Source organism: Phaseolus vulgaris, chromosome 9 (genome assembly GCF_000499845.2).
Source record: "Phaseolus vulgaris cultivar G19833 chromosome 9, P. vulgaris v2.0, whole genome shotgun sequence".
Taxonomy (NCBI): domain Eukaryota; kingdom Viridiplantae; phylum Streptophyta; class Magnoliopsida; order Fabales; family Fabaceae; genus Phaseolus; species Phaseolus vulgaris.
The window spans coordinates 38,030,003-38,057,030 of NC_023751.2; the positions used below are offsets into that span (position 1 = coordinate 38,030,003).

The 27,028-nt window shown below is 31.8% G+C and overlaps 4 protein-coding genes across 8 annotated transcripts; 1 reads left to right on the plus strand and 3 right to left on the minus strand.

The window, feature by feature from the left end:
• The first annotated feature begins 1,201 nt into the window (after nucleotides 1-1,201).
• Nucleotides 1,202-3,624, plus strand: LOC137822533 (B3 domain-containing transcription factor NGA1-like). 2 transcript variants are annotated; one of them, XM_068627428.1, is made up of 4 exons: nucleotides 1,202-1,232; nucleotides 1,418-1,522; nucleotides 1,715-1,853; nucleotides 2,054-3,624. In XM_068627428.1, the coding sequence occupies exons 3-4, from the start codon at nucleotides 1,745-1,747 to the stop codon at nucleotides 3,277-3,279; spliced, it is 1,335 nt and encodes a 444-aa protein (XP_068483529.1). In that variant the 5' UTR covers nucleotides 1,202-1,232; nucleotides 1,418-1,522; nucleotides 1,715-1,744; the 3' UTR covers nucleotides 3,280-3,624. The 2 variants fall into 2 exon arrangements, with proteins under 2 accessions (XP_068483529.1, XP_068483528.1); XM_068627427.1 differs by having other exon boundaries at nucleotides 1,205-1,232; nucleotides 1,350-1,522.
• An 11,552-nt stretch (nucleotides 3,625-15,176) lies between these two features.
• LOC137822537 (chlorophyll a-b binding protein 7, chloroplastic) lies at nucleotides 15,177-16,826 on the minus strand. The gene is made up of 4 exons (XM_068627434.1): nucleotides 16,602-16,826; nucleotides 16,211-16,434; nucleotides 15,544-16,058; nucleotides 15,177-15,370 (listed from the first exon to the last, which is right to left on the minus strand). Exons 1-4 carry the CDS (start codon nucleotides 16,655-16,657, stop codon nucleotides 15,353-15,355), a joined length of 813 nt encoding a protein of 270 aa, XP_068483535.1. The 5' UTR covers nucleotides 16,658-16,826; the 3' UTR covers nucleotides 15,177-15,352.
• A 613-nt stretch (nucleotides 16,827-17,439) lies between these two features.
• Nucleotides 17,440-21,512, minus strand: LOC137822534 (probable inactive purple acid phosphatase 29). 4 transcript variants are annotated; one of them, XM_068627432.1, is made up of 5 exons: nucleotides 20,937-21,512; nucleotides 20,046-20,440; nucleotides 19,429-19,879; nucleotides 18,619-18,677; nucleotides 17,440-17,458 (listed from the first exon to the last, which is right to left on the minus strand). In XM_068627432.1, the coding sequence occupies exons 1-4, from the start codon at nucleotides 21,241-21,243 to the stop codon at nucleotides 18,643-18,645; spliced, it is 1,188 nt and encodes a 395-aa protein (XP_068483533.1). In that variant the 5' UTR covers nucleotides 21,244-21,512; the 3' UTR covers nucleotides 17,440-17,458; nucleotides 18,619-18,642. The 4 variants fall into 4 exon arrangements, with proteins under 4 accessions (XP_068483533.1, XP_068483532.1, XP_068483531.1 ...); XM_068627431.1 differs by lacking the exon at nucleotides 17,440-17,458 and adding an exon at nucleotides 17,828-18,287; XM_068627430.1 differs by lacking the exon at nucleotides 17,440-17,458 and having other exon boundaries at nucleotides 18,450-18,677.
• Nucleotides 21,513-21,636: 124 nt separating this feature from the next.
• Nucleotides 21,637-24,068, minus strand: LOC137822536 (uncharacterized protein C594.04c-like). Its single transcript, XM_068627433.1, has 3 exons — nucleotides 22,810-24,068; nucleotides 22,440-22,703; nucleotides 21,637-22,348 (listed from the first exon to the last, which is right to left on the minus strand). The coding sequence occupies exons 1-3, from the start codon at nucleotides 23,062-23,064 to the stop codon at nucleotides 21,869-21,871; spliced, it is 999 nt and encodes a 332-aa protein (XP_068483534.1). The 5' UTR covers nucleotides 23,065-24,068; the 3' UTR covers nucleotides 21,637-21,868.
• Nucleotides 24,069-27,028: the final 2,960 nt, after the last annotated feature.

Genomic DNA, 27,028 nt, shown 5'->3' on the forward strand with positions numbered 1-27,028 from the left:
TATATATATATATTATATAGGAGGGTTATAATATATAGTAGTCTGGAATTAAGAATTAAGAGTGAGAGGATGAAGAGTTTAAAAAAAGAAATGATATATTAACCACTTGTATTACTTTACTATCCTATTTTTCTGTCTAAAACTTATAGTAGTTTATGAAATGACAAAAATAACATTTTCTCGTATTATTAATAACAAGTTGTATATTGGAGTAAGTTGTCAAAATATCATTACTCTTTTCGATTAATCATGACTTTTTTTTGTGAGGTTAGTGATTATTCGTTTCGATTAATCATGACTTTTTTTGTGAGGTTAGTGATTATTCGTCTAGGTGTTTAGAGAAGTTGTTTGGTTTTTTATTTTAAAAGAGTTGAAACACTTTTTTTTTATGTTTTTTTATATTTAATTTATTGGTTGATGATAAAGAAAATAAAAAAATTTTGGTGACTTTAACCAATGATTGAAGTTTTTAACATAGGAATAAAATAATGATAATTGAAAGAGAAATGAAAGGTAGGGCAAAAGGGTCCTTGCAGAAGAGAAGAAGGGGAAGGAATGGTTGGGTTGGAAGAGAAAGTTATAGTTTGCATGTATGAAGTGAATTGTTAGAGTAAAGAGTGTTGAGGGAAGATTATGCAGAGAAAAACAATGAAGGAGATGATGATGCAGTGGAAGTGCAGGGCCATTTGTTATATAGTTTAGCCATTTCCTTTTCCTTTTCTTACCTTTCTCCCGGGGACCATCCACAACACACTCAATCAATGACACTAAAAGTCAAAAAAAATAAAATAAAATAAAAACTGTACTCTCTGCATTATATATATACATACACTACCATTGCCATTTTCTCTGCTACAACTAGGTAGAGCCATGTAGTTTAGCCCGTACTCATATGTATCAGCTGCCATAACATAATTATCATTGCTTCTCTCTTTGTATAATTTGTGAATAAAATGAGGTTGAAATGGAAATTGAAGAGAGTTAAGTTAAGCTCATTGCTTCTGGAACAACTGGCCTTTTGGTCTCAACCCAGAAGCATATGTACTGTACAGATTATACCAAATATGATGAAAACGACAACTTGCTCACATGACCACAATACCCACATTATTCATGGCCCCCACGTAAGTGTAGTAATCTTCTCTCTTTCTCTCTCTCTCTCCCACCAATAAAACTGGGTTCCAACAATTTTTTTTGCTTCTTTTCCTACTTCTAAAGAACCTTCCTGTGAGGTAACTATACTTATAGCTAAAAAATCCACACACACACACTTCCCCTTCTCTCTCACACACACACACAAACTCTCTCTCTCTCTTTCTCCATCTAACTCCTCATGTTATGCTTTATAGGGTCAGCAGTATATAACAATAAGATGACCCCTTTTTGAATTCTCCATTCCATGGTTGTCTTTCTTTAGGGTTTGGATTTGGAGTGTTGTGGTCAACTATGAAGGCACCGACGGTTTTAATTTTTGTGTACTCAGAGTCTGCTTTTGTTTTTCTTTAGAGCCTCAGCAATCTGGGTAAAATATCTTCCCCAACCTACAGCTATGTCTTGCCAACCCTTTCTTTTCTCAATTTTTCTTTTTTCTTTTCTTCCTTTCTTCTTTCTTCGATCGCCTTTATTATAATCTTTTCATTTTATTATTGTTTTTGTTATTGTTTGCATCTTTTTTCCATTGTTTTTGCTGAGATCCAGAGGTTGTTATTAACAGAATTGAAGGTAGGTCAGGCATAATAACTCCATGGACTTGATACAACAAGTTAAAGGCAATTATTCTGATAGCAGGGAGGAAGAGGAGGAAGAGGAAGTGGCAGAGATTATGGGTATCACCAGAGAAGCAGAAAGCAGCAGTAAGCTAGCTCTATTTCCTTACCCCTTTTAATTTCTTCATCGATCTTCTCCGACAAATTAATTAACACCTCTCTTTAATTAATCATCCTCCTCTTCTTCTTCTTCAATTCTTCATGTCATAAATATTCCCTCACTCACACCTTCAGATTTTTTCATGGTTGCGGAAGCATTGCCACTAACAAAATTTCACATGAATTAGGGTTACACCACCAAGATGCCGCATCCAATTTTGGAAAGAAGCTAGACCTGATGGAGTTGTCACTCGGGAGCACCAAGGAAGAGGAAAGGGAGCGCAATTTGCAACATCATCAGCATCATCATCAGCATCCACAACAGCAGCAGCATGAACATCATCAACAACATCATCACGAGGGTCCCGGGACTTGTTCAAACGCGAAGGAAGCAGTGGAGAAAGAGCAGATGTTTGAGAAAGTGGTGACACCGAGCGATGTGGGGAAGCTGAACCGGCTGGTGATACCGAAGCAGCACGCGGAGAAGTACTTCCCCCTTGATTCCTCGTCCAACGAGAAGGGTCTGCTCCTGAATTTCGAGGACCGGAATGGGAAGGTGTGGCGGTTCAGATACTCGTATTGGAACAGCAGCCAGAGCTATGTGATGACAAAGGGGTGGAGCCGTTTCGTGAAGGAGAAGAAGCTTGATGCAGGCGACACCGTCTCCTTCCAGCGTGGTCTCGGCGATATGTATAGACATAGGTTGTACATAGATTGGAGGAGAAGAACCGATCATGCTCATCCTCCCTCTGACCCCTCAGCTTCCCCTTTGTTTCTTCCCTCCATCAGATGGTACTCCCTTCCCGCCACCTCCCCCATCGCGCCACCCCGCTACCACCACGATCACCACTTTCACCATCTCAATTACAGCAACCTCTTCACTTTTCAGCACCAACACCAGTACCTCGGCCATGTTCATGGTGCTGCCGCCACCGCTGCTTCTCATCATCACAACAACTACGGCGAGCATAATTCGGGATCTGGGCCTGGCTCACTCTATTACCTCAGGTCAATGGGTGGTGGTGGTGATCAAAACATGGGAGGGAGAGGGAACAGCATTGTACCCATGATCATCGATTCTGTGCCGGTCAACGTGGGTCACCATAACCACCGCCATGGGCATGGCGGAATGGCGAGTGGCGGAGGTAGTGCCACCACAAGCAGTGGAAAACGACTGAGGCTATTTGGGGTGAACATGGAGTGTGCCTCTTCGGCCGAAGATTCTAGAAGCTTGTCCTTGGGTTCGGGAGGTCACGTGACAGTGGGAAATTCTCTTCCTTCTTCTTCTTCGTCTCTACAGCAACGTCTGAGGATTCCCCATGAAGACCCCCTTTCTTCTTCAGCAAGGTTTGGGGATCACAAAGGAGGTAGCGGGACTTCTCTGCTGTTCGATTTGGATCCCTCCTTGCAGTAGTGATGAAAATAAATTCAACATATCCACCAATAATGAATGGAGAAGATGTAGTTTCGGAGTTAGTTGAACTAGCTACCATCTCTTTTGCAGCATTATTTTTTTCTTACTTAATTTTCTTTCTTCTCTCACCAAAGGAAAGACCTCCAAAACTTTCTTCTTTATATTTTTCTTCTCATTCTCCTAATCAGTAAGCACTAATATATTAGCAGCATAAGTTAGCGTTTGAACAACTTCTTCTTGAACTGCACGAAGCGATAGACTAAGGAATATGAGATCTCCATTAGCTGCAAAACTTCAATTGTGTATAATGCAACACATATAATATATTATATTATTTATAATTTATCACGTATATTTATATAGATATAGATATAGATATAAAAATGCAGTTGCTGTCCCCTTATTTTATTGCATTGGTATATACTGTTACATGTACTCTCTCTCTTTCCGTTCACTGCATTTAATGACACACAGAAAAGCTTGTTGCTTTCTTCTATATCCTCCAGTGTTTCTGTTAGCGTTGTTGGGTTGATGCGGTTCACAACACTGATGTTTCTGCTGCTGCTTAGTTACAGCATTTTCGCTTGCTGATAAGGAGCAGAAAGTTGTACAGCTGTAAAATGGTGAATAATTAATTTTATTCTTCTTCAAACATTCATTTATATATTATTTTCATTGTTTCCTATGCTGTTGGTGTTATATTTAATGACTAGTTACTCCTCCTTTATATATCCTCTTTCAACTATTTCTTCTCTTCTCTCCAATTCAGAAACTGCCACCAGCTTTGGATAAACCCAACTGCATGTGTGTAGATTTGTTCTCCTTCTCCCAAGGGTTAAAAAAGTAAGTATCATCTCAATGCTCCCCAACCTAAATTTTCACTTTCAATCACCTCTTTCTGCTCTCTCATGCTTATCATAATAATGCATTCTGGTTTAGTCATGTTAGACAGTTTTAAACAAGAATGAAACAAGAGTTTAGTTTGTGGAGTTGATTAAAATATTAGAGGGAGTTTGAATGGAGATTTGATGAATTTTGGTTTGAGGTTTGAATTTGATGAAAGAGATTTATGGACATTGGTTGAAGTAGAGAGCTAGGTTTGAATATTAATCCCACATTTATTACAAATAGACTGTTCATAGCAGCATAAAAAGGAGAGATTAAACGGAATGTTATTGGCAGTGTAGTAATTAAAAGCACTAGAAGAGACTAAGGAGTAGGACTTTTTTTTAGCTACACACTTCAACCTGATGCTTTTCTGTCCAAATGCTAAGAGTATCTCAGATCTCCCTTTGGTGGTGTCAATGTCCATGTCAACTCATTCAAACCACTGCAAATTTAACTCTCAAACACCCCAAATTAATTTCTAATTTAAACTCCAACACCCAAGAAAATTCAAAATCAAATATATCATTCATTTCATTTTATTCATTTTTTTTTTATAAAAATATATATATCCTTCCCTTTTCCATTCTTATTGTTAATTAGGTCATGCATCAAATAATCACTTTCTATTTTGAAATTATGATTCATAGATCAAAATAAACAAACCTTTTTTTTATAGCTTTATTCTAATTATTTGTGATGTATTTAATAAAATCATTTATTATAAGGCTTTAAATCTAATTGGAGGTTGCATTAACATAATCTATAGTAATCTTTTTATATATTTTTTCAAATACTTCTTTGAAACTTACACACTACTGTCCAGTAACACTGCTTATGTATTTTTTTTATTCATTAACATCTATGTATGTTTTCCAGTGAGCTTTTCTATTTATTAGAGACTTTGCAGTTTCACCTACATTGAACAAGGTAAGTGAGTATTTCCATAATTTACTGTTCATTATGCAGCTTATGATGTTCATAGTCGAACAATCAATAAAAAATTTTATGAAAAATTAAGATGATATATATATATATATATATATATGAATTTTTTAATAAAAACTTTAAATTCAGTTTCTTAACCATTTCATGCTCATTTAAACTGTTTTCAGAAATATAACTTAGGTTTGAAAACATCATTTGCATCCAAAAAAATCACATATATAATATGAAAAGTATAAAAGCTAGGATTGGTAACATTCACTTTGACACAAACCAAGTTGATGATTAACTTTAAGAGATACTTAATTATAAAATTTGTAACAAGATGAATGACAATTCACTACTAACAACTACGAAAAGTTTTGTCAAACATGAAACCAGGATTATGACATGTCATATATAATTTGACTCATTAGCTTATAGAAATAGATTTGATTAGTTGGATTAATCTCTAGTATTAATTATTTGCTTCTACTTCACATTTTAATCATAAAATAGTTGGATATATATATATATATATTAAAATTGTTGGTTAATAATTATGAAAACACTTTGTACATATCAATGAAACAATGTCTGTAATATACACTGATATATGTTCAACCACTTTCCTATTAATGTTTGATAGCTGTGGTTATTTATGGCGAAGCTATAGTGGAAAAATAACCTTAATTGATGAAAAATCAAAGATGTGTTGGTCATCATTTTTTAGCAGTGCAATTTAGAAATATGTTTGGTTTTTCAATATGTATGCACCTTCTTTTCTTGAAGAGGGTTTAGTTACTATCACTTTTAAGTTATGAAATGAAATAATATAGTATTAGTATCACTTGCATTTCTTCATAATCCAGTAGCAAAATGGAGATTTTGCACTAATATATTCTCCAATATATCTGCAGACAGAAAATGCAAAATAATTAATGACATAAATAGTTTTTGGATAGCTTATTTATCAATGAAGCCTTCTGTTTTATGCATTTACTTTCTCTGAACTACAGTGATAGGCATTAACTCAACTACCTAATATTGCACAAATCATATATACTTCAATTATGCAAAATCTCCTGCATATAAACACCCTACATTCTGCATAAAGAAGAAAAAAAGTGCATTCAAAAAATTCAATTGAGTTAAATTAATTAATAGCTGATCAAAAGAAAGAAACCATATGAGTTTGAATTCATCACTCATAAAACTCAATTATGTTGGTTTCAGAATACTGTCCTAATTATAATTATTTGAAAACAATGACCCAAAATACCTGGTTTAGGAACAAAACATTTTATCCATCAAAACTTTTCACTTGCTAATTTCAACCTCATTATTACTAGTAAAATATATGCATATAAAACTTTATTAATTTTTTGAAATATACCATTTTTAACATAATTATGTAGTAAGAGCGTATTTGTTTTAGAAAACTTCTTTAAATGTTATCATCAAACTATTAACTTTTGGAAACTCATGACTTTTGATAAAGCAATACCAAAGTAATTTTTTTGTTAGAATACGACATTTATTATATTGTAAAAGCCTACCCTTAACCAATTTATCACATAAATGCCTAAAGTTTAAAATTAAATTGATGGAATTAAAAAAAATTGAATTGAATTTTTTGGAACATAGGAAATTTAACGAGCTCATTTGCAAATTAATGGTTTTATAGGATTAAATAATAAACATAAAAAAATAGATAATATATATAATCTTTGCTTTTTTCATAGTCTTGTATTAAAAAAAATGGCAAAAAAGTTTTGGTTTAGAATTCAGAGTTTAGTTTTCTTGTTTCAAGGTCAAACACAGGTTTTAATTTTGTTAATTCTATTTCTCTATATCTTAATACAAAATTCTTCTCATTCTTGACTTAACATAATAACTAACTTTTAGATACCTTAAATATATATTTATGTGATAGTATTCTTCTCATCTAAATAGTTAAATTAAGAATATTCTAAAAGGTCTAAAAGGCGTAGAGACTGGTATTCTAAAACTACAAACTAAATAGTTTGATTAAAGAAAAAAGTTGAAGGATGATTTTTTTTTTTTTTTTCAAATAGAGAAGTCTCACATCTAGCTAAAGAAGGTAAAAGATTTGAAGAAAAAAAATAATTTTTTGGTCAAATCAAAGAGAAAGAGTTAAAAGAAAAAATAGAGATATAAAAAACTCACTTTCCATTCTAAAAGAACAAATAAAAGTACTTTTACCATAGTTTGAAACGTCGTCAACTTTATATCCATAAAAAATAGTATTTTTATTTGTCAAAGATAAAGAAAAAATCATCTATCCCTTTTATTTTGAGATGAATTTTAATTAATATTGTAGGTTATAAGTTGATCATAAATAATAGTATAAAAAATTAAACTTCTTCTCTTAAACATGTAGAAGTTACACATATATTTATTCTTTGTCTATAAAAGAGACAACTAATATGTTGTTCATGCTAAAACATATGTCGTTCAATAACTTTTTTAAATAATAAAATTAGGCGAGTTGAATCTCAAACACTCAAAAAAAACACATTTGAACTAAAAAAAAGTATTTATAGATTATTTACCAGCAAATAAGATCCTTAATAATTGGATCAACTTTTGCTGGTGTTATTATTTTTATTTTACAATCTTTGCTGAGCTAAAAAAAATTATTTTACAATAAACATAAATATGAAAATGTATAAACTTATTTTTTGTACTGTAATTTATTCAGTATAGTTACACCTGCAAAGCTATAAAATTTATAATTAAGTGTTGCAGGTACAATTAAACATATAATTCATTTTTGAGAGTGATAAACGAGAAATTACTTTTTTTTATCAAACATTCAAACAACATACAACTTTATTTATTATTATTTTTTTAGTTCTTTTCTTTTTTTGTCACTTATAACTCAGATAAAATAATAAAATAATAATGTTGTTAGTGTTGAGATTGTAATGGGTTTTTATTTATTTTATATGTAATCAGCATTTTAAAAACTTATTAAATTGGTGTTTATATTTCTAACCATGATGCAATTAATATTATTAGTTTATATTTTCATTATATGTTAGTTGGATAACATTAGTAACATGGTATATGAGATGGGTGATTATACTAAATAACTTTTTTTGAAAGGTTGAAGTATTCTTTAAAGATTTTTTTTATTCAATTCATTTTTTCTGATAAAAAGAATAACATTTGTTATATGTTGATTGATATAATACCTTTTATGTATAAAATCTAAATCAATAATTTATTGGACATATAAATGTTAAATTATATGTTTAACTTGGATGCAATTTAAGTATATACCATAAAAGTGAAATTAATCTTTCCTATGATGAATTAGGAAAAACTCATAATAAGATTGCTTTTTTTTTTTAAATAATAGATTTGATGAACATAAAAAAAAATCATACATGCTGTTCCTGTAATTGGATGACAGATTTGGTGTCCAACATAATATTCGAATCAATTAATTAAAATGTTATTATATCCGTGTGTCCTTGTAAAAGGTACAGTAGTCCTTTTTTGTCTCCAACTGTCTATAAATCCCTCCCTTTATCCTTTATTGAAAGGGTACTTGTAACGTATAGGGTATTAAAAAGTTGGAGGTGTTTGTTTTAGAGAAAAATAAATATGAAAAAGTAATATAACATTTTTATAATAAAATATATATAATTAACCTCTTATTTACTCTTATTTACAAATAAAAGGAATGAAGGGACGTTAAAGAAGAGTGTTTATTTGAGATCTCATATCGACTATAGATAAATATATCTTATACTATATAAATAAGTACAAACTTCATCTGATAAGCCGATCTTATAAAGTTGAATTAGACTTAAAGTTAACTTTTTAATAATATGATATCAAAGTTATCTAGAGTTTATTTTATCTAAAATTTTTATTGGTTTTATCAGATCACCCACAAACCATCCATCATGTATAGTCTCATGCACGAATTGATAGGTCTCAATGTAAAAGAGATGTGTTGGAGATCTTATATCGACTAGATATAAGAATATTTCATAATATATAAGTGATTGTAAACTTCACTTATAAACGATAAAGTTAAATTTAAATTGTAGTTTGTTTAATTATGTCAGAAGATATAATTGATGAGGAGTTATTATGGTACTTGAGAAGTTGCATAGTGTTTGTTTGGGAAAGACATAAAAATGAAAGGAATAGAAGTAGAAAGTGGTATAAAATGAAAGTAAAAGAATGATGGAAAAATGGTAAGACGAGGCATGTATGGTAGATCTAGAATGGGTTTGGATTAAGGGTCCCCCACCCTAGAAAAGTAGACGATAGGGCTAATTAAGAGGAGGAGGGGAAAAATGTTTGATTATTATGTTTATTTTCGATGGATGAAGATATAAAGATATATAAAGCTATAGCAGATTAATTGTACTGTAAAGTTCAGCTCCCTTTACTTCTCATGTGAGCCTTCCATTAATTACCCCAAATTAATATTGGATCATTGGATTGGACGCATGCACTGTCCATCACTCATCCATCCAAATCATTCTATAATTGTACTAAACCTCAACATGGACCACATAGTAACACCTCTTTTTTTTTCACTTTCTTATTTTTTTTTTATAAAATCCCTCTTAGGTATCATTATATTTCAAATATTTTAAGATTCTATAGGTGTCTATTGAGTAAATCTTATTATGGATAATGTTTGGATTGCGTTGGTTAGTAAGATTTGAAGACATAATAATAATTGTTTAGTTAAAGGTGGAGTGGTTGATCATACTGAAGTTTTTTCCTGGCACAAGTTAATGTTTGATCCTGGATCTCTTCAAAGTTACCGTCAACGAGTTTTTCGTTTTCTGACTGGTGTCTAGAACCCTTGGTATGTATGCATTCGATTTAATGTTTTGATAAGGGTTTATCCTTGATATTTCTATTTCTACTTTAGTTGGTAGTGTCGAGGTAGATAGTATGAGGTTTATTTTATTTTGATATGTATATGGAAATGTATTTTTTGAACTATCTTACTCTATAAGGGTTGAACTACCCCTGAAGTAAGTCTATTTAATTTTATTGTTTCTTGCTGATAAAAAAATGAAACTTGACATCTCAACTAAACTGATCAAATCACAAACGAGTATTATAGATAGAGATCTGCATGTAATATCTTGCAAGATGTGAGACAGAAAAAAACTAGTTTGAAGTTAGATGAAGATGTGGGTATCTAGTTAGGTATGTTAAACACCAGCCACATGTGTTTGTTTTCTGTGTTTTTTGTTTTATTGCACCAAATTTGAAAGGAACAAGAGAATGTAATGTGTACGAAGCTTCTCTTCTCTTGTGGTACCATACATGTCGTTACTTTCAACTCTGTACGTCCAACGTGCTCTTCTCTTTCAAACTATTCATTTTTCAATCACTCTTTCTTTATACACAACTTTCCATCACCATTTTTTACTTTTACTTTTACTATTACTGCTCTCAATACTAAACTCTTAATACCACCACACAACAATGTTACTCAATAACGTCTTTGATTTCACTTAGACAAACTTTACTTTTTGTTTTCATTTCTAAACTCTTTAAAATATAAATAATTATGTACATGTTTATGTTTACCAAAACAAACTTCTTTTCTGTTTTTATTTATAAACTTTGTCTGTTGGATACTTATTTAACAGGTAAAACAATATCAGTTGTAAGATCAAGAGACTGTTAAATCCAAACATCTCCTTGTCCTGCTAATTACTTTATGATTAACGAAATTTTGATTACAAATGTGAGATTACAGAATCATACATGTTATTAGCACTGTATGAATAACGAAGACGTCCAAAATATAAGGAGTGAATTCAATAAATATAAATACAATAAAAATCCAATAACACTACAAGAAAATCATGAAATACAAACCAATTTTTAAAGACCAAAATAATTAGTTACAATAGGAACTAAAATAGAGATCATTTTATAAACTTAAAAAAAAATTGGTTTCTAAATTAGTTTCTATTATTGTTAAATAGTTTCTAAATTGATATCTAATTAGCAACTAAGGTTTTAACTACCAATTATTTAGTTTCTAAATTTGGTAGTGTTCCTGCTAGGGAGATGGGACCTAGAAAACTATTGAAGTCTTCTTCTCCTTCCTTCGGTCGGTCAGGTGACTGGGTGGTGAACACCGGATGGTGGGGGTACCTGCGAAGGCACTCCGACGCTCAAGTCAGTAAAGCGGGTGGTTAGCTCTCAGGTAGGTGAACAATAATAAATGACATACCTTACTCCTTGGGATGCGCGCTATTTATATTATTCTAATGGACCTACCTTGTTGGGTCCGTTTATCAAGGTGGATACCACTTAGGGTTGTATTACCTAATTCTTGATGATGGATTAACTTCACTGATCTCGGTTTGAGTGTTAATTGTAATAGGGTTCGGCCATCGGCCATGTTCCCATGGTATGGGTCGGCCATCGGCCAAATCCTTGTGGTCTCGGCCGTCTCGACCAAGTCTTCTAAGGTCTCGGCCAAGTGGGTCGTCGACCTCTTCCTCTCGGCCAAAAGCCCTTAAGCCTCAGTTAGGTTCCCCAAGTGCCGGTCAAGAAGACTCGGCCTCGGGCAGTCAGGTGGGTCCCAGCCTCGTCCATACCAGTACAGGTAGAAAAAACCTTGGTTGCTAATTAGATATCAATTTAGAAACTATTTAACAATAATAGAAAATACTAGAAACTAATTTAGAAATCAAATTTCTTTTTAGTTTCTAAAATGGTCTAATTTAGTTACTATTACAACTAATTATTTTGGTTTCTACAAATTGGTTTCTATTTCATGATTTTCTTGTAGTGTAAGGCGACTAAAGCTAAATAATTTACGGTATAAATAGGTGACTTGATTAGTATGTAAGTAGACTGGTTTTTAGAAAGATAGTAACTTAATGAAATTGATTTTGACTTTATCATCGGACTTTCCAAGTACACCTCACCTATCTGATAAAAATGAAAAGTCGTAAAAGTTGTGAAGAAGAGAGATCATTTGGGAAACAATGGGAGTACTAAATAGAGGAAAGACTAGAAGTGTTGAAGGAGTAGTTAAACTTATCTTGGTGAAAGCTCTCTAGGAATACTTATCATTCAAATTCTAATACAAACATGTATCGAAGGAAACAGAAAAACAGAAATTTGAATAAACATTATAAAAAAAAAAATCAATTCTAGAAACTTTAATATTTGATGTAACGAATTATTGTTTATGTTTTACCTGTTCTCTCTACCTTCCGGTCCTATTTTTAGTTTTTTCCAATATTAAATATTAATCCACTCTCAAGCACAATCTCTATTATTTCAATTATTATAATAATATAAAGAAAAAATAATAAAATGTTTATTATTATTTAAAATTGTACCATACGAACTTTAATCATATGTATAAAAATCTAAAACTACTTAAATCCGACCTATGACACATGTAATATTTTTTTTATAGTTAAACTAACTACAATAAGAATTAAAAATTAACGATAAACAAATGTCAAGAATCTAAAAGAAATGGAAACATTAAAATTAAACATACTTTTTTTTTATCAGCTAAAATTAAACATACTTAAGTCTAATTATAATAAAATACTTTGTTTTAAAAATAAAAGCAAGAGAGTACAAAATTGTCATAGCTCAAATATCTCAAGTTAAATTATGGAAGAAATAAAGCATCAAACTTATATATTCATTTAATGAATATTTCAGAACAAAAAAAGTGGACAAATTAATATTTTCTTTAAAAATGTACCTCCATCACTTATTTAGTAACCTCATAAATATTGAAATTATCAAAATTACCCTTAAAAAATATTAAAATAAAAGCATTAATTTACACTATGAATTACGTAATTCGAAAGTAAAAAATAAAAATTATCACTTTTGAATTATATAATTTGGAAGTCAAAAATTACTATTTTCAGATTATGTAATCTGGAACCTATTTAACAACTCACAATACTGGATTATATAATCCAGTATTATTAATTGTTAAATAGGTTTTGAATTACTTAATCCATAAGTGGTTATTTTGACTTTCAGATTATGTAATCCTTTATATTTATTTTCTTAAATAAGTTATGGATTATGTAATATAATATTGTTAGTTGTTAAATAGGTAATCCAAAAGTGATATTTGCTTTTATTTTTATCTTTCTTAAAATTTATAAAGGTGACTGAAGAAGTGACGGAGGTGCAGAAAGTAGTCTTAAGTTGTTGTCACCCACGTGACAAAAGAGTTTGTTTGACTACGCCAGTTCTTAAAGAAAGAAAAAAGGCAATTGCTTCCTGCACCATAGCACTGCACCCAATTTCAGGGAAAAATACGAAAATGTCTTTAAAAAATGGGGTACATATAAAAATACATTCCTGACTTTTTTTTTCTGGAACATAGTAATCTTTTCTGGATCTACTTTTTCAGAATGTATTATTTTTCAATTTTGGATTTTCTCATCCAAAATAAGATTTTGATTTTTGTTTCTGGATTTTTATTTTCGAAACACAATAATCTCTTCTGGATCTACTTTTGTAGAATGTATTATTTTCAATTCTGGATTTTTATTTCTGGAATAAAGAGCATTTTCGGAATTTGAAAATTATGTTGGGTGTAGGAAGTATTTGTCAGAAAAAACTAAGTCACTGTCCTGTATGCATTTGGCCCATATGATTTTTGGATCCAGTAATGTTTCATAGTTTTTTTTACAGAAAATGGGAGAATATAGAGAATAGTTTATCTAAGTGGAACTTCACAAGTGAGATTATTTAAAGTTTTCTCAACTTTAGACTTTTAAATTATCATAATTAAAAAATCTACGAATAAAATAATAATATTTGATTTCAATACACAAATAAAATCATTAAATTAAAATTAACTTTAGAGACAAAAAAATAATTAATCAGTCACATTGACTAAATTATATACTTTTCTAAAAACTAAAAAAATATTAATATTTAAATTAATTTTTATTATTAATAAAATTTATAAACTAATTTTTAAACTGGTATATAATTAACTACCAAAATTTTAGTTATCAACTTTAACTTTAGAATATAAAGTAATTAATAAGTAAAAAAAATTTGTATTGAAATCAAATATTATTTAAAAAGTAATTATATAGTAAATTCTAATTATATAGTAATTTAAAAAATAATTTAAACTTTTTGTTAATAATAAAAATTATTTTAAATATTAATATATTTTTATTTTTTAAATAATTTTTAATTTAATTAATATAATGATTCATTAATTTTTTATATTTAAAATTAATTTTTATTTAATAATTTTAATGTATTAAAAGATCATGGTAACACTTGGTGATGATATAAATATAAATGTTAGGTTGTGATCTGATGTGACATTCTCAAACTAGCAAATGCAATAGACTTCTTCCAAAACTAAGGAAAATGATATTTTGATAATTTAATATAGTTATTAAAAAATAAAATTCTTTAATTATAAAGAAAAAAGAAAAAAAGAAATCTGAATCTGTTCCCTTTTCCATTCCAGAATAACATCATTGGAAGTCTGAAAGTGTTCTAAACATAGTCTTGTAAACTTTCTCTACACCATTTTCTGATAAATCATCATCTGTGAGAAACAAATTCATTTTCTTCATTCTCCAAATCATCTCTCTATTCCATCTAAAATTCTTCTTCATCTCATTCTTCCAACTTCTCAACTTTTCCTACCTTTTTTCTCTTGTTAAAAAATGAAAGAGTTGAAGAAAGAACTTCTATAATTTTTCTTGTTTTCAGCTATTATTGTTTATTTTTATATATATATATATATATATATATATAATTCAGCTATAGAACAAAGACAACTTCTTTATTTTGAGTTGTGGATATATACTAACATACATGCTAATTATATAATTACGATAGCTTGAGAATTTACCATTATATGAACTGCATGATTTTTGGAGGAAGTATTTTAGAATACTGCATGATCAGGAATGTAGCAGGCTAATTTCTAATTGTTATGACTAGCCTTTGATGAACTAAAGATGAACTAAAGAGAAAAGTTTATAAGTGATGAAATGTGAACACTTCTCTCAGATTTTAAACGCATCCATGGCATCTAAAACTTGAATAGTTGTCGGCAAGTTGGATTATCATTCTGTGCATATATATAGAAGTAGCCATATTACAAGCATTCTACAGACATAAACACTCCTCTCCTAAGATATTTTATCTCTATTACTTCTGTCAAACATGTTCTCCTCTCCCAGGTTCCATTGTTGATCTTCAGCCCTTTTCACTTGGGGGTGAAAGCCTGTAGTGGTGGTCAAACAAAGATAAGATAAGTATAAATTCTTCAATAACTAAAGTTAAAATCATAGTGTAATGAAGTAGCATAGCTAGCTAGATCTCAAGTTGTATAATAATGTCGAAAATGAAAGCTTTATAATAGAAGTCAGAGTGTAGGTGTTGGTTGAATTAACTTACAGCAAAAATGGTAGCATGGCCAGGATCTGAAAGGTGGGCAAAGAGGTTGTCAATAGGACCAGTGCCAGTATATATATGCTGGAACCATGCACCCATCACAGCCAACATGGCCAATCTACCATTCTTGATCTCCTTAGTTCTCAACTCCTTGATCTTCTGGGGAGAGCCACTTCCCCATCCAAGGGGGTCAAACCAAAGCCCACCTGGGTAACCAACATCAGTTCCTGTGAGCTTGTTGTTGGGAAAGATGGGGTCAGTGTTGACACACCCTGGCTTGATTATGTCAGCCCATCTTCTACCCTCAGCCCACCCAATGAAAAAGAGCTCAACAATGAAGAGGGTAGTGGTGTCTGTGAAGTATTCCTGTTCTCCAGCTGAGTACCATGAGGGAGTGTTTAAGACACCAATCTTTGTCAGAAACTCTGGAATGAAAATCCCAGCAGCACCCAACATTGCCCATCTGCAGTGCACTATCTCTGCCTGAACATTCCACCTCAGACTCTCAGGATCAGATCCTACCAATCAAAATCCACTTTCTTCTCTCATAACAAATTCACTTTGAATAAAATTTCAATACCAAAATGCTTAGAGCATATTCTGTAATACACTCTTATATGTGAGGAAGCATATATTGTTCATCTTAATTGAATATTGAGCACTCACTCACCAAGACCAAGAGGGTCAAAGCCAAAGTCTCCAGGGAGAGTGCCATCAAGCCATGGAGGAGGTGTGCTGCCAGGAAACCATAGGGGCCTGTCGGGCTCGGCTACTGCACACACTGTAGTGCTGGATCGTCCTCCAACTGCTGCTGTGTATTTGTTCACCCTCAATTTCCTTCCACCAAGAAAAGAAGCTTTGGGAGTTCCCAAGGCTGATCCATTCTTCTGGGAACTGTACACATTCACCACTACTTTTCATCAATCATCATGCATTCATTCATACAATGCTTCAATTTCCATATTCAAGGTACACATTAATGGATGAATATATGCAAATTTTATGCATGGAATGGCATAAATCAATGTATCTGCAAATAATGGGAAATTGGATAAACTTGCCTTGGCGTGGAGATGGAAACAGCAGCAATGGCAGAAGAGGCACAAGCGGAAGCCATTCACCCTTGATTCAAAACAATAAATTTTTAATGATTCTGCTTCTGGGTATATGTTTGATGATCAATGGTAAAGAAAAGCAAAATTGTTGATGTATACAGAATCTTATCCCAAATGATAGGAATGATGAAATTGTGGGTTGCCACGTGGCATGTGAAATCTAATTGGATAGGATTACCTCAAAAAAATCAAAATCTGGTGGCTCACATCCATCAAATCTACTGCCACGTGTCATCACAAAACAGAGGAGATGCAGATTCTTATATGCTATTTTTCCCTGCACCAATCACAAACATTTTGTGGATATCAATTATTTCTTTAACAATTACTCCAATTTCTCACCCAATTCACACATTCAAGTTATAGGATTCGTTTATTCAGACTAAAATTTTTAAGGGTATAAAAATTTAATTACTATAAAACAATATACTTATTGTTAATTATTGTAGAAAAGTTCAGTAAATTTATATTTAATTACTATAAGAAAGTCTTATTTATCAATGTAAAAATGTATCATTCTAACTTTTAATAAAGTAACATTTTAAAAAAATTATCGTCAATTTCTTTTTCTTTTTAACCAATTTCCTTTTGCTTAATCTCTGTGCTTCTAATTTGTTTTCTTCAAAAAGACTCATTTGACCAAATTCAAATAATTTAACCTTGTCATTCCATGTTGCCACCTTTGGATTTAAATTTGTGGCATAAATAGAAGACACCGCATCTCTCATCTTTCAATCACTTCAGTTTTTTTTTTTACTTTTTTCATCGATCCAATGTTATTTAAAGTTTTCATTCCATATATTATTTGTTAGTATTTCTGTCAAAATAAAGTTCATAATAGGGTGAGGAGTTGAGTACTGTTTGGAGGTATTTCTTCCTACATTCCTACATTTTTCTTCCTACACCCCTTCATTATTTGAAATACCAGAATTATCTTTGATAATTTTGGGTGATTTAGAAATAAGAGTTCAGTAAGAAAAAATGTGTCCAGAATAAGGATTTCGTAAATAAAGTGGTTTCCAAAATAAGAAATCCAGAAGATAAAAAACCATTCCAGAATATGCTTTTCGGAACATATTTTTTTAATTTCCAGAATAATAAATCTAGAATTCCTAAAATATGTTATTGAAAGTGTGTTCCAGAAATATTTCAAAAAAAAAACCTGGAAGTCATTTTTAAAAGGGGTAAAATGGTCTTTTCGAATAATGATAGGGTGCAAGAAGCCATTTGTTGGGTGCAGGAGAAACACCCTGAGTTTGGTTGCAGTATAAATATGTGAACTTGCTTACACAACAGATGTTTGAAGCCCACTAGAGCCACCATCCAACGGCTTTTGCTTCCTGCACCCCCACATTTTTCAACCTACACCTCCACAGTTGGTGAAATGACCGAATTGCCTTCTATCTGCTTCTTTCTCACTACACCACACCACTACTGCTGTAGGAGTTACCACTTGCCATTTCCTCTATTCAGTCCTTGCAGAATTCAAGATTTACTCCAACTCAATGCTGTTAATCTGATCTATATGATCATCAAACATAGGTGCACAAGGGATAGAATGTTTATCTTCTGATTCAACCAGTGTCAAGCTAGGCAATAAATGCACATTTGCCTCCAGAAATTGTCATTGTACTGTAATTTGTGAATTTATAGCAAACGTATTATCATTATCAGGTAGTATATAGCATAAGTATCCACACAAACAAGTAGAAATCTACTATCAATTCATGGTGCATCTTCTTAAATAAGCCTTTTATGTTGAGACCATACTTCAGAGATATATGGACACCATGATTCTAGCTTTTGAACCGCAGTTGCGATCATTCCTTTTATATATTATTTTTCACCAAGCTACCTCGTATTGTTGCATCCTGATTATAGCAAGTGTAATAAACAGGTTCCTTTGATAAAAAGATGTATAAAACATACTGAGACATTCCAAAATAACCTTCATGATACTAACATTTGTCTGCAACTCCTTAAGTTTTCAAGAGTCACCATCTTGTTTTTTCCTGCGGTTGCCTGTTACAATTGCACCAGAACAAACAATCAAGGGAGATGACTTGAAATGGAAAGCAATAAGTTACACATAAATCATAGTCAGCACCTCAAACAAAAGAAAATATCAACCATTTCATCACTTGCTTAGTATAAAAATACATTTTTATGCAATTTATTTCTTTTTTTCCATCCTCTTTTCCAATCATCCAAAGAAATGGAGAAAAAAAATATCCATTTTATTTCTTTTTATTTCGATCCATTCAAACAAAACCTTTTTCGTTCTATTTCCTTTTATTTCTAAACTTTCCATTTCTTTCCTCTCTTATTTGGTATCTTTATCCTATCTCCCTTCCTTTTCATTTCCTTCCACCCTATTTCTATGCTGTTTGGTTTATGTTCCAAGTCTTACAATAGTGTGTATGTATGTCGTTGAAAAGTGACCAACAAGGTGCCTTTGTCAGCAATAAGTAAGAGGAGAAGCTTCTCGTTCTAAACATTGTTAATTAGTCAGACAAAGTTAATAAGCTAACAGACTAAGAGTTCCAAATCCAGTATTTCTTCATGCAAGTGACACAAAGTTGTGTTTCCTTTATATATTTCTATCAACTCATATGCCAAGAATGAAGCATGAACAGAAGTCCATTTTAATGTCTCCATTTATTCTCTGTAATATGTAATTCTAAAGATAGATTTCATCTATGAGTCTGTTGTAGCACAAGTTTTGAAACAAGAAACAGCGTACAGAGTATTCCAGAATCCAGAGATATCTTACTTCCAAAACTCTTGCTCCATAAGACCTGACCATCAATACCAGTTAGATTTTGATCATCAAGGCGTTTCCATGTTTTAACTGATTTGACATCTTCCCAAGGGCCATTCTCTGCTTTCTCCAAGCTAACTACCACCACTCTTGCTCTCCTAGACCATCCAGCTTTGCCATAAGCATGATATCCAAATCCTCCAGCATAACAAAGATGTATACCTGTTAACTTGCCACAGAAGTCATTGACATGATCATGGCCAGTGAAAACTGCCTTCACATCTCCGGATTCAACCAATGTTGTGAAGAAGCCAGAATTTACAGAAGCAGAACTTATGCCTTCTTGTTTCACACCAGTGAAGTTTGATGAATCAAAATTAGCGTATTCAGGTAATGGAATGTGAAAGTATGCAAGACCAGGAGCAGGTTTTTTCTGAGGAACTGGTCCATTCATGTATGCTTTCTGCAGAACAAAGAGCAAATAGTTAATCCAAAGAGTATCAAGGAAAAGAAATGAAAATCAGCTCTGCATCTAATGAATACCCACTAACTTCCATCCATAATCCCCTAATAAAAAAAGTGTACAGGAGCCAAAATATAGCTAGTGAATGAAACAGGTAAAACACTACCCTAAGCTTTTGTGATGTCCGTTTGAACCAAAGTTGCTGAGAGGGTTTGATCCAGCCGTAGCCAGGAATGAAAGGAACCTTGGAGTAGTCTCCACTGTCAAGAAAGTAGAGATTGAGCACTGATTTATTTTCAAAATCAGTGCCTTTAACTCCTCCAACCTCTAAGTTATAGTTCCCAAAACCATCAATTATGTGTGAGTCCGGAGGATTGACTATAGATAAAGTGTTTTTCATCCCAGCAATATATTTCATCACCCCTTTTCTAGAGAGGGATCCTTCCTGGTCATGGTTGCCCAAAACAGCTACCCAAGGAATGTTTGAAGCGATTGCAGGAGCAAATGCCTGGTCCATTGATTTAGCCGGATCCGAGGCATCATATCCAAATATATTATCCCCTGTCACACCAACATGAATACACAAAATCTTATCAACAGCCAACCCAATTCCAACTTGCTCCATAAAGTAAAAACTGCAAACTCCAAACTAATATACCCAAACTCATTCAATTCTAATCAGCTACTCTCTTGGAGCCTATCCTAAACGCAAGTAATTAGCATAAAGTCATGATCTTTGATATGTATGTAGAAGGTTATCATGGAAGGTTTCACTTTCGCTTCAAAGAGCTATTGAGAGGTATCATTTCAGTGATTAAAGTAAGAAATGAAGTTAATTTTCATCATCAAATTTGAACTGATTCCATTTTTGAAATTACTACCACGGAAAAGCCTTTACTCCCTTGCTTCAATTAACAATTGCCCTAGAACAAAAACATGTATGGAGATTTATCCAATTGGGGGGGAGGGATGGTGTTTCAAAAAGAAGCATCTTTGTGCACTGAAATAGAAAGAAAAAGATGAAAAAGTAAAACTAGGAATTGGGAGGAATAGAAACCAGTGAAGACAATTAGGTTGGGTTTCTCAGCAAGGATGATCCTTTGGATGAAGTCGGTGGTGTTGAGGTCAGAGCAAGAAGCATATTGAGAAGGCAACACATTCAAGCAGTGGGTAGTCTTCCCATTAGCATAGTGCAAGTCAGCAATCTGCAAGATCTTGAACTCTCCGTTTTCTCCGAACCGCAGCTTCCGCTGTTGCGGCGGCTTTCCTTCCTCCGCCGCCGAGAAGCAAATCGGAATGAGGAAAAAGCAATAGAGTGGAAACAAAACCCATTTTCCTCTTAGTGCCATACCCACTCCGACCATCACTAATCATCATTTCATGCCTATAATCAAATGCTTTTTTTTACTGTTGCTTATCGTCAAGACAATTTCACAGTGTTATTACCGACAAAGACACGCAACACGACAACATACATACACTGTCGACAAAGGCAGGAAAATCTTTTTCTTTTGCAAACAAGTTCAATCTCTAAAATTATGCATTAAAATGTATGGCAAATTTATTAATTTTTGCAATAATTATCTTAAAAAATACATTTTTGAAGAAAATTTATTTGATCAACATGATAAAATTACATTGAAGTGTGTAAAAAGTATTAGGAGAATAAAGTTAAAAAGAATATCTTTCTCCTTGTCGATTTTCATAATATTCAATAATTGAAAGGAATTTAAAGAACTTCGTTATCACGAAAATCATAAGAGAATATATGCAGAATCCATTTCAGAGATTGTTCTGAGCTAGTAATAGTGATAAATATGATACAAAAATGATGGGACTAGACATGACATGATCCAACTCATGTCTCTCTTACATAATCAACAAAGTAGGGAAAATTAAGATGATGATGTTGATGTTGGTGGTAGAATGAACTAACCAACAAGGCTACACTACTACAACTAGCACTGATGTGATGAAAATAAAACAGAATCAAGCATCTTTCCATTTTAATTCCAAAGGAGAGGACTTGAACCAAGGCACCCATATGGAAGTTGTCTTCTGATACATTCTATAGGCTTCTTCTCTGCTCTCTTGTTTCAACATTCGCTCCTCCACAAGCTTTGTCACATAACCCAAACACATGCTATTAGCCAATGCCCCTATGAAGGTCCATCCATGTCCCAGCTTCCAAGCAAACACAAACACTCCCCACCACCACACCTGCTCTCCAAAGTAATTTGGATGCCGACTGTAATACCACAACCCTTTCTCAAGAATGGGAACCTCTGCCTTACCTCCCTCTTTTAGCTCCTTGTTTCTACTCACAAAGTTGTAAAGCTGAGTATCTGCAATGTATGCTATGACAACACCAGAGATACACATAACTACTGCTACAAAGTCCCACATGCTCAGAGGCTCACTCACCGAGTGGATAACATAGAACGGAAATGATAATCCAATCAGAAAAACCTGCAAAGAAGGTGCAAATAACTATTATATAAAAAGGGTTCATCATGCATCTTTCATGTAAAAGCACAGAAAGCAAGAAATGGAGAGTGACCTGCTGTGGCACGTAGATGGCGAAGAAGGAAGTCCACCACCAATGTTTTCCATACTGATGGCTCAAATCAGTGAAACGCCAATCCTCCCTGGCACCCCACTGCCACTTTTCTCGCCTGAAGTAGTTGTGGATCAGCCTAATACTCCACAACCAAGTCAACAAGATCACCATCCTCGACCTCAGCCAGTTATACTGAGCCAAAGGGTGAGTTGAGTAGTAATGAACAAGCATCACAGGTATCACTGTCCAATACGGGTCAATCATCTGTACCAACAGCAAAAGTTGTGTCAAGCTCAAAACCAAACCCGAAGCGAAACTACATACATCTGAGTGAACAGAAGAAAAAAGGGAAGTTAAGTGGAAAGTGTACCCAGTGGCTGGATTGGATTAGGCCGATGAGCCAGAAGAGCAGATTGACATTGAAGAAGAAAAGGACATTGGCCAATAGCAAAGGATGGTGATAGCACCATGTCCACAGAGTTGACCAAGAAGATGGAGACTGTGGGTAGCCTCTAATGGCCGATTGGAATGAGAGGTAGAGCAGGATGGAGGGCAGAGGGACCAAGAATGCTATCATAGCATTCTTCAGATTGCTATTTGTTGCCATGTTGCGATTTGTTGCCATGATCTTTGTGGCTTCCACCTTTATAGCTCTCGAAAATGGAAGGGAACCAAGGCATGCAGAACCTACAAATCATGTGTGCCCATACAAAGTTCAGCACAATTCCCTTTATGTTTCTGCCTGTGGCTCCCCACACAGCCACGCCACCTGGTTATCAATTACCCTGATCCCTTATTCCACACAATGATTAGGGAATTCTATGATCCCAATGTCTGCATATCCACGCCCCATTTCATTTTGACTTTTATGCCTTACTGTCAAAAACCCAAATAAATACTCTACTCAAACAGCTACACTGCATATGAAAATTGAAAAGTGCAGTTGAAGTTTTGTTTTTCTAGAATTATTTGCAAAGTTCAGAAAGTGAATCTGAGAATTGATCAATCCGTGTTCATTGTCCAAAACTGCAACCCATGCAGTTTGATTTGAATCTAATGGCCCTCATTATTAGCCGTGCATGTATATAAATTTTAGTATCGATTGGTCTATCAAATGAAACCAGTGAAGCATCCCCGTCTCCTGAGCCTAATAATGATGTGGAAGAAGTTCACTTTATCCTGAAGTCCAAGATCATCCATGCTCTATAATTATTAGAGTTGGAGACAGCTGCAATTTACTTTCTGAAGTTAACTACTGAGATTGAGATTTTGAAGTTAGTGGGGACGTGGAATGATGCAATGCAAGAGTGTAGATAGAAGTAGTGTGATTAACCCCAAAGTTAGTGTAATTTTGTGTAGAGTTAAGCAGCATGAAGAAGGGACAACCGAGGGTGTCACATCAAAGAGGTTAGAATGGGAGGGACCAATCCAAAACCAAAACTGGGTAAATCAAAAAAAGTAAAACCATATGATAACCTTAGCAGTGCTGCAATGATGTTTGCCTCCAACAGGGGTGTCCCTAATCATACATTACAAACCAGTGGCATGACAACTTAACCTGCAGCCTAAATCCCCGCTATCAACGGAGAAAAAAAAGGAAAGAGTAAAAGATGAACACTTCGAGCATGAGAGCCATTTGTGATCAATAATGGCCACCAAATTAATGTGTATATGCTTATGCATCTCAAAATCAGAATATTCTTAAACAAACAACAACTTGCTCCAATCACACCACCCAACACGATTTCTTATTCCATAGAATGCCTATGTTTTCGTAATATATGAGACTCAGACACGTCTTTTAAATGATATGTCACACAAAGCACTAATACTCTTAAAATATTTATTGAGACATTCGGTAAAGTATTCCATTCAAAAACTATTTATTGAATTTCTGACAATTCTAACACAATTTTAACATAATTTTAAAACTTATGAATTTTGTTATGATTATAAAAATAAAAAATAAATATTTTTAAACCAAATATGAAAAACATATTTCTATTAAAAAACAACTTAAATATATTTATACACATAAATCTTTATTGTCAATTTATATAATATAATATATAAATTCGTGTTTCTATGTTTTAGATTTTAAAAATTTATATACGTATTTTCATATCGATGTGTGCCTGTCATACATATTGGTTTTTCATTCACACTCAGAAACATTGATTTAACTATCATCATATACAGATATCTTAATCTCTTAGCTAATGGGTTTCTACTATATCTTTGAAACTGCTGCACTCACAATTACACATGCATGTCTCCATTTGAATATAGGTGCAAGAAATTGAAGGGACTGCGTTTCTCTATGAAAAATGTTTTTGTTGTATATACTGTGACCAAACATAATAAAAATATATATTTTGCTTTATTAAATTTTACGGAAAATTAACACAACATAAATACTTTATGTTATGTATTTCAATAACATACACAACAAAAATAATTGGTTTACGCATAAAAATTAATTTTTTAAAATTAATAAATTTAATCACAATGCAAATTACATTTTAATTGAAATTCAATTAATTTTTGATACCATATGATGCACACTATCATTTTAATTAAAATTGAATTAATTAATTGTAAATTATTGATATTACTCTAATTAACTTTTGTAAAAAATAAGCTTATCGATAATAATCGAATAAATTATTATAAAATGAAATTGATTACTATTAAAATTGTAAGTTGTATCATTATTAGTTCAATTTCAATTAAAAAGAATAATTTATATCACAGTTATTTTGATTACTAATGTAAATGATAACTTATATAGTAATTAATCTAATTTTAATTCAAAAGCAACCTTTAAAAAAATAAATAACTTGTTTATACACACTACCGCAAATGTTAATATCGTCGCGCTGTAAGTGTATTTTTATTAAGTTTTATTTTTTTATAACTTATTAAGTTTAATTTGATATATTTCTTAATTTTTTTATTATGTATTAGTTTATATTAATTATTTAAAAAAATATGAAAGAGAAAATGGTGCATAGTAATAATTAAAAATGTTATATTTGTTTATATTAAATCTTCATAAATAAATAATATAATATGAACTTCTTTTTATGTATTGTGAAAAATCCACAAAAGGAACAAGGGTAATTTTGTCAAAAAATTTGAAAATATTGGGAGTGGGAATAACACTTTCCATTACAAGTAGAAAGTATGGGCTTACATTGTAACGAAATGGGTGATGATTATCTTATTTATCGTTTTTTCTTCTTGCACCCAGTTAATTCTAACCTACACCCTATCAGTTTTTGAAATTTTAAAATTAGTCTTAATTCCAAAATTAAAATATAAATTTTTAAAAATAAAATTAAAAATAGATTTTTTTTCATTATGAAAATAAAATTTAAAAACCAAAATCTCATCTGAACAGACATACCTAGAACATAAATAAGTAGAAAATAAATTTTGAAAAACAAAATTCAAAAACATTTTATAGGAAAAAGATTCCAAAAAAAATAAATATAAAAACATATTCTGAAAATAATATTCTCCAAAATTATTCCAGAAAACATAATCCAAAAAGATCTTTCGAAAATCTATATCCAAAATTGTATTCTAAAATAAGAAATTCGAAATACATTATTATTTGTACCTCCACTTCTATTTAAAGACTAAAGGGCATTTTTGTCATGCGTAAGTGACATGTTAAAATTTATTGGATGCTATATGATAGGCTTTGTTTTATTCGTTATATTCCCAAATTTGATAATCTTATTTTATTTTTAGGGTTTGTTAATCGTATTTTGGATTTAACCCTGAATTGAGCTTTTAACCGGGAATATTGGTTTAAAGAAGAAAGGATAAAAGAAAAGAAAAAAACAAAAATTGAGATGATCTTTTAGGTTGTTAATAAGAAAGAAATGGTATATATTAGACATTTTTATAAATTTTATTAATAATTTGTATTTGTAATAATTTGTAATTAATACTAAATTAAGTTAAATGTTAAACTTTTAAGCTTTTGTTTAATTTTATGGAACTTATATATAAATTCACAATTTTAAACTTTTTTTTACATTCAAATCAATAAATTATCACACAATTATATTATAAAAATATTTTATATGATAATAATTTCAAATTTTAAAATTTTTATATGAAAAAAATCTATGGAGGTGCAAGAAGACGGTGCTTTAACTCAAATTTGACCTACTTTCAAGGATTTTACTTCCTGCACCCCCACTTTTAACCCTACAACCCCACAATTTTCAAAAATGGTTATTTTATCCTTCTTTAAAATAAAATTTTCAAAATACAAGAAACACATTATAAAACAAGTTTTTTGGGATATAATTTTGAGAACAAACTTTTAAAAATGGATATAATACATTTTTTAATGCATTTTTTTTGGAAATAAGTTATCTAGAACACATAAAATGTTATATGTTCTATAAATAACTTTCCATAATGATATCTTTTCTGTCCTTTGTCTTATAACGATGATAATGCATAAACGACAATAATGAAGATGGGATGCAAGGAAGGAAAAGTAAATTGGACAATTTAATTATTTCATCTAATTGTAAAAGTAGAAGTTTAAAAATGGGATTAGAAGA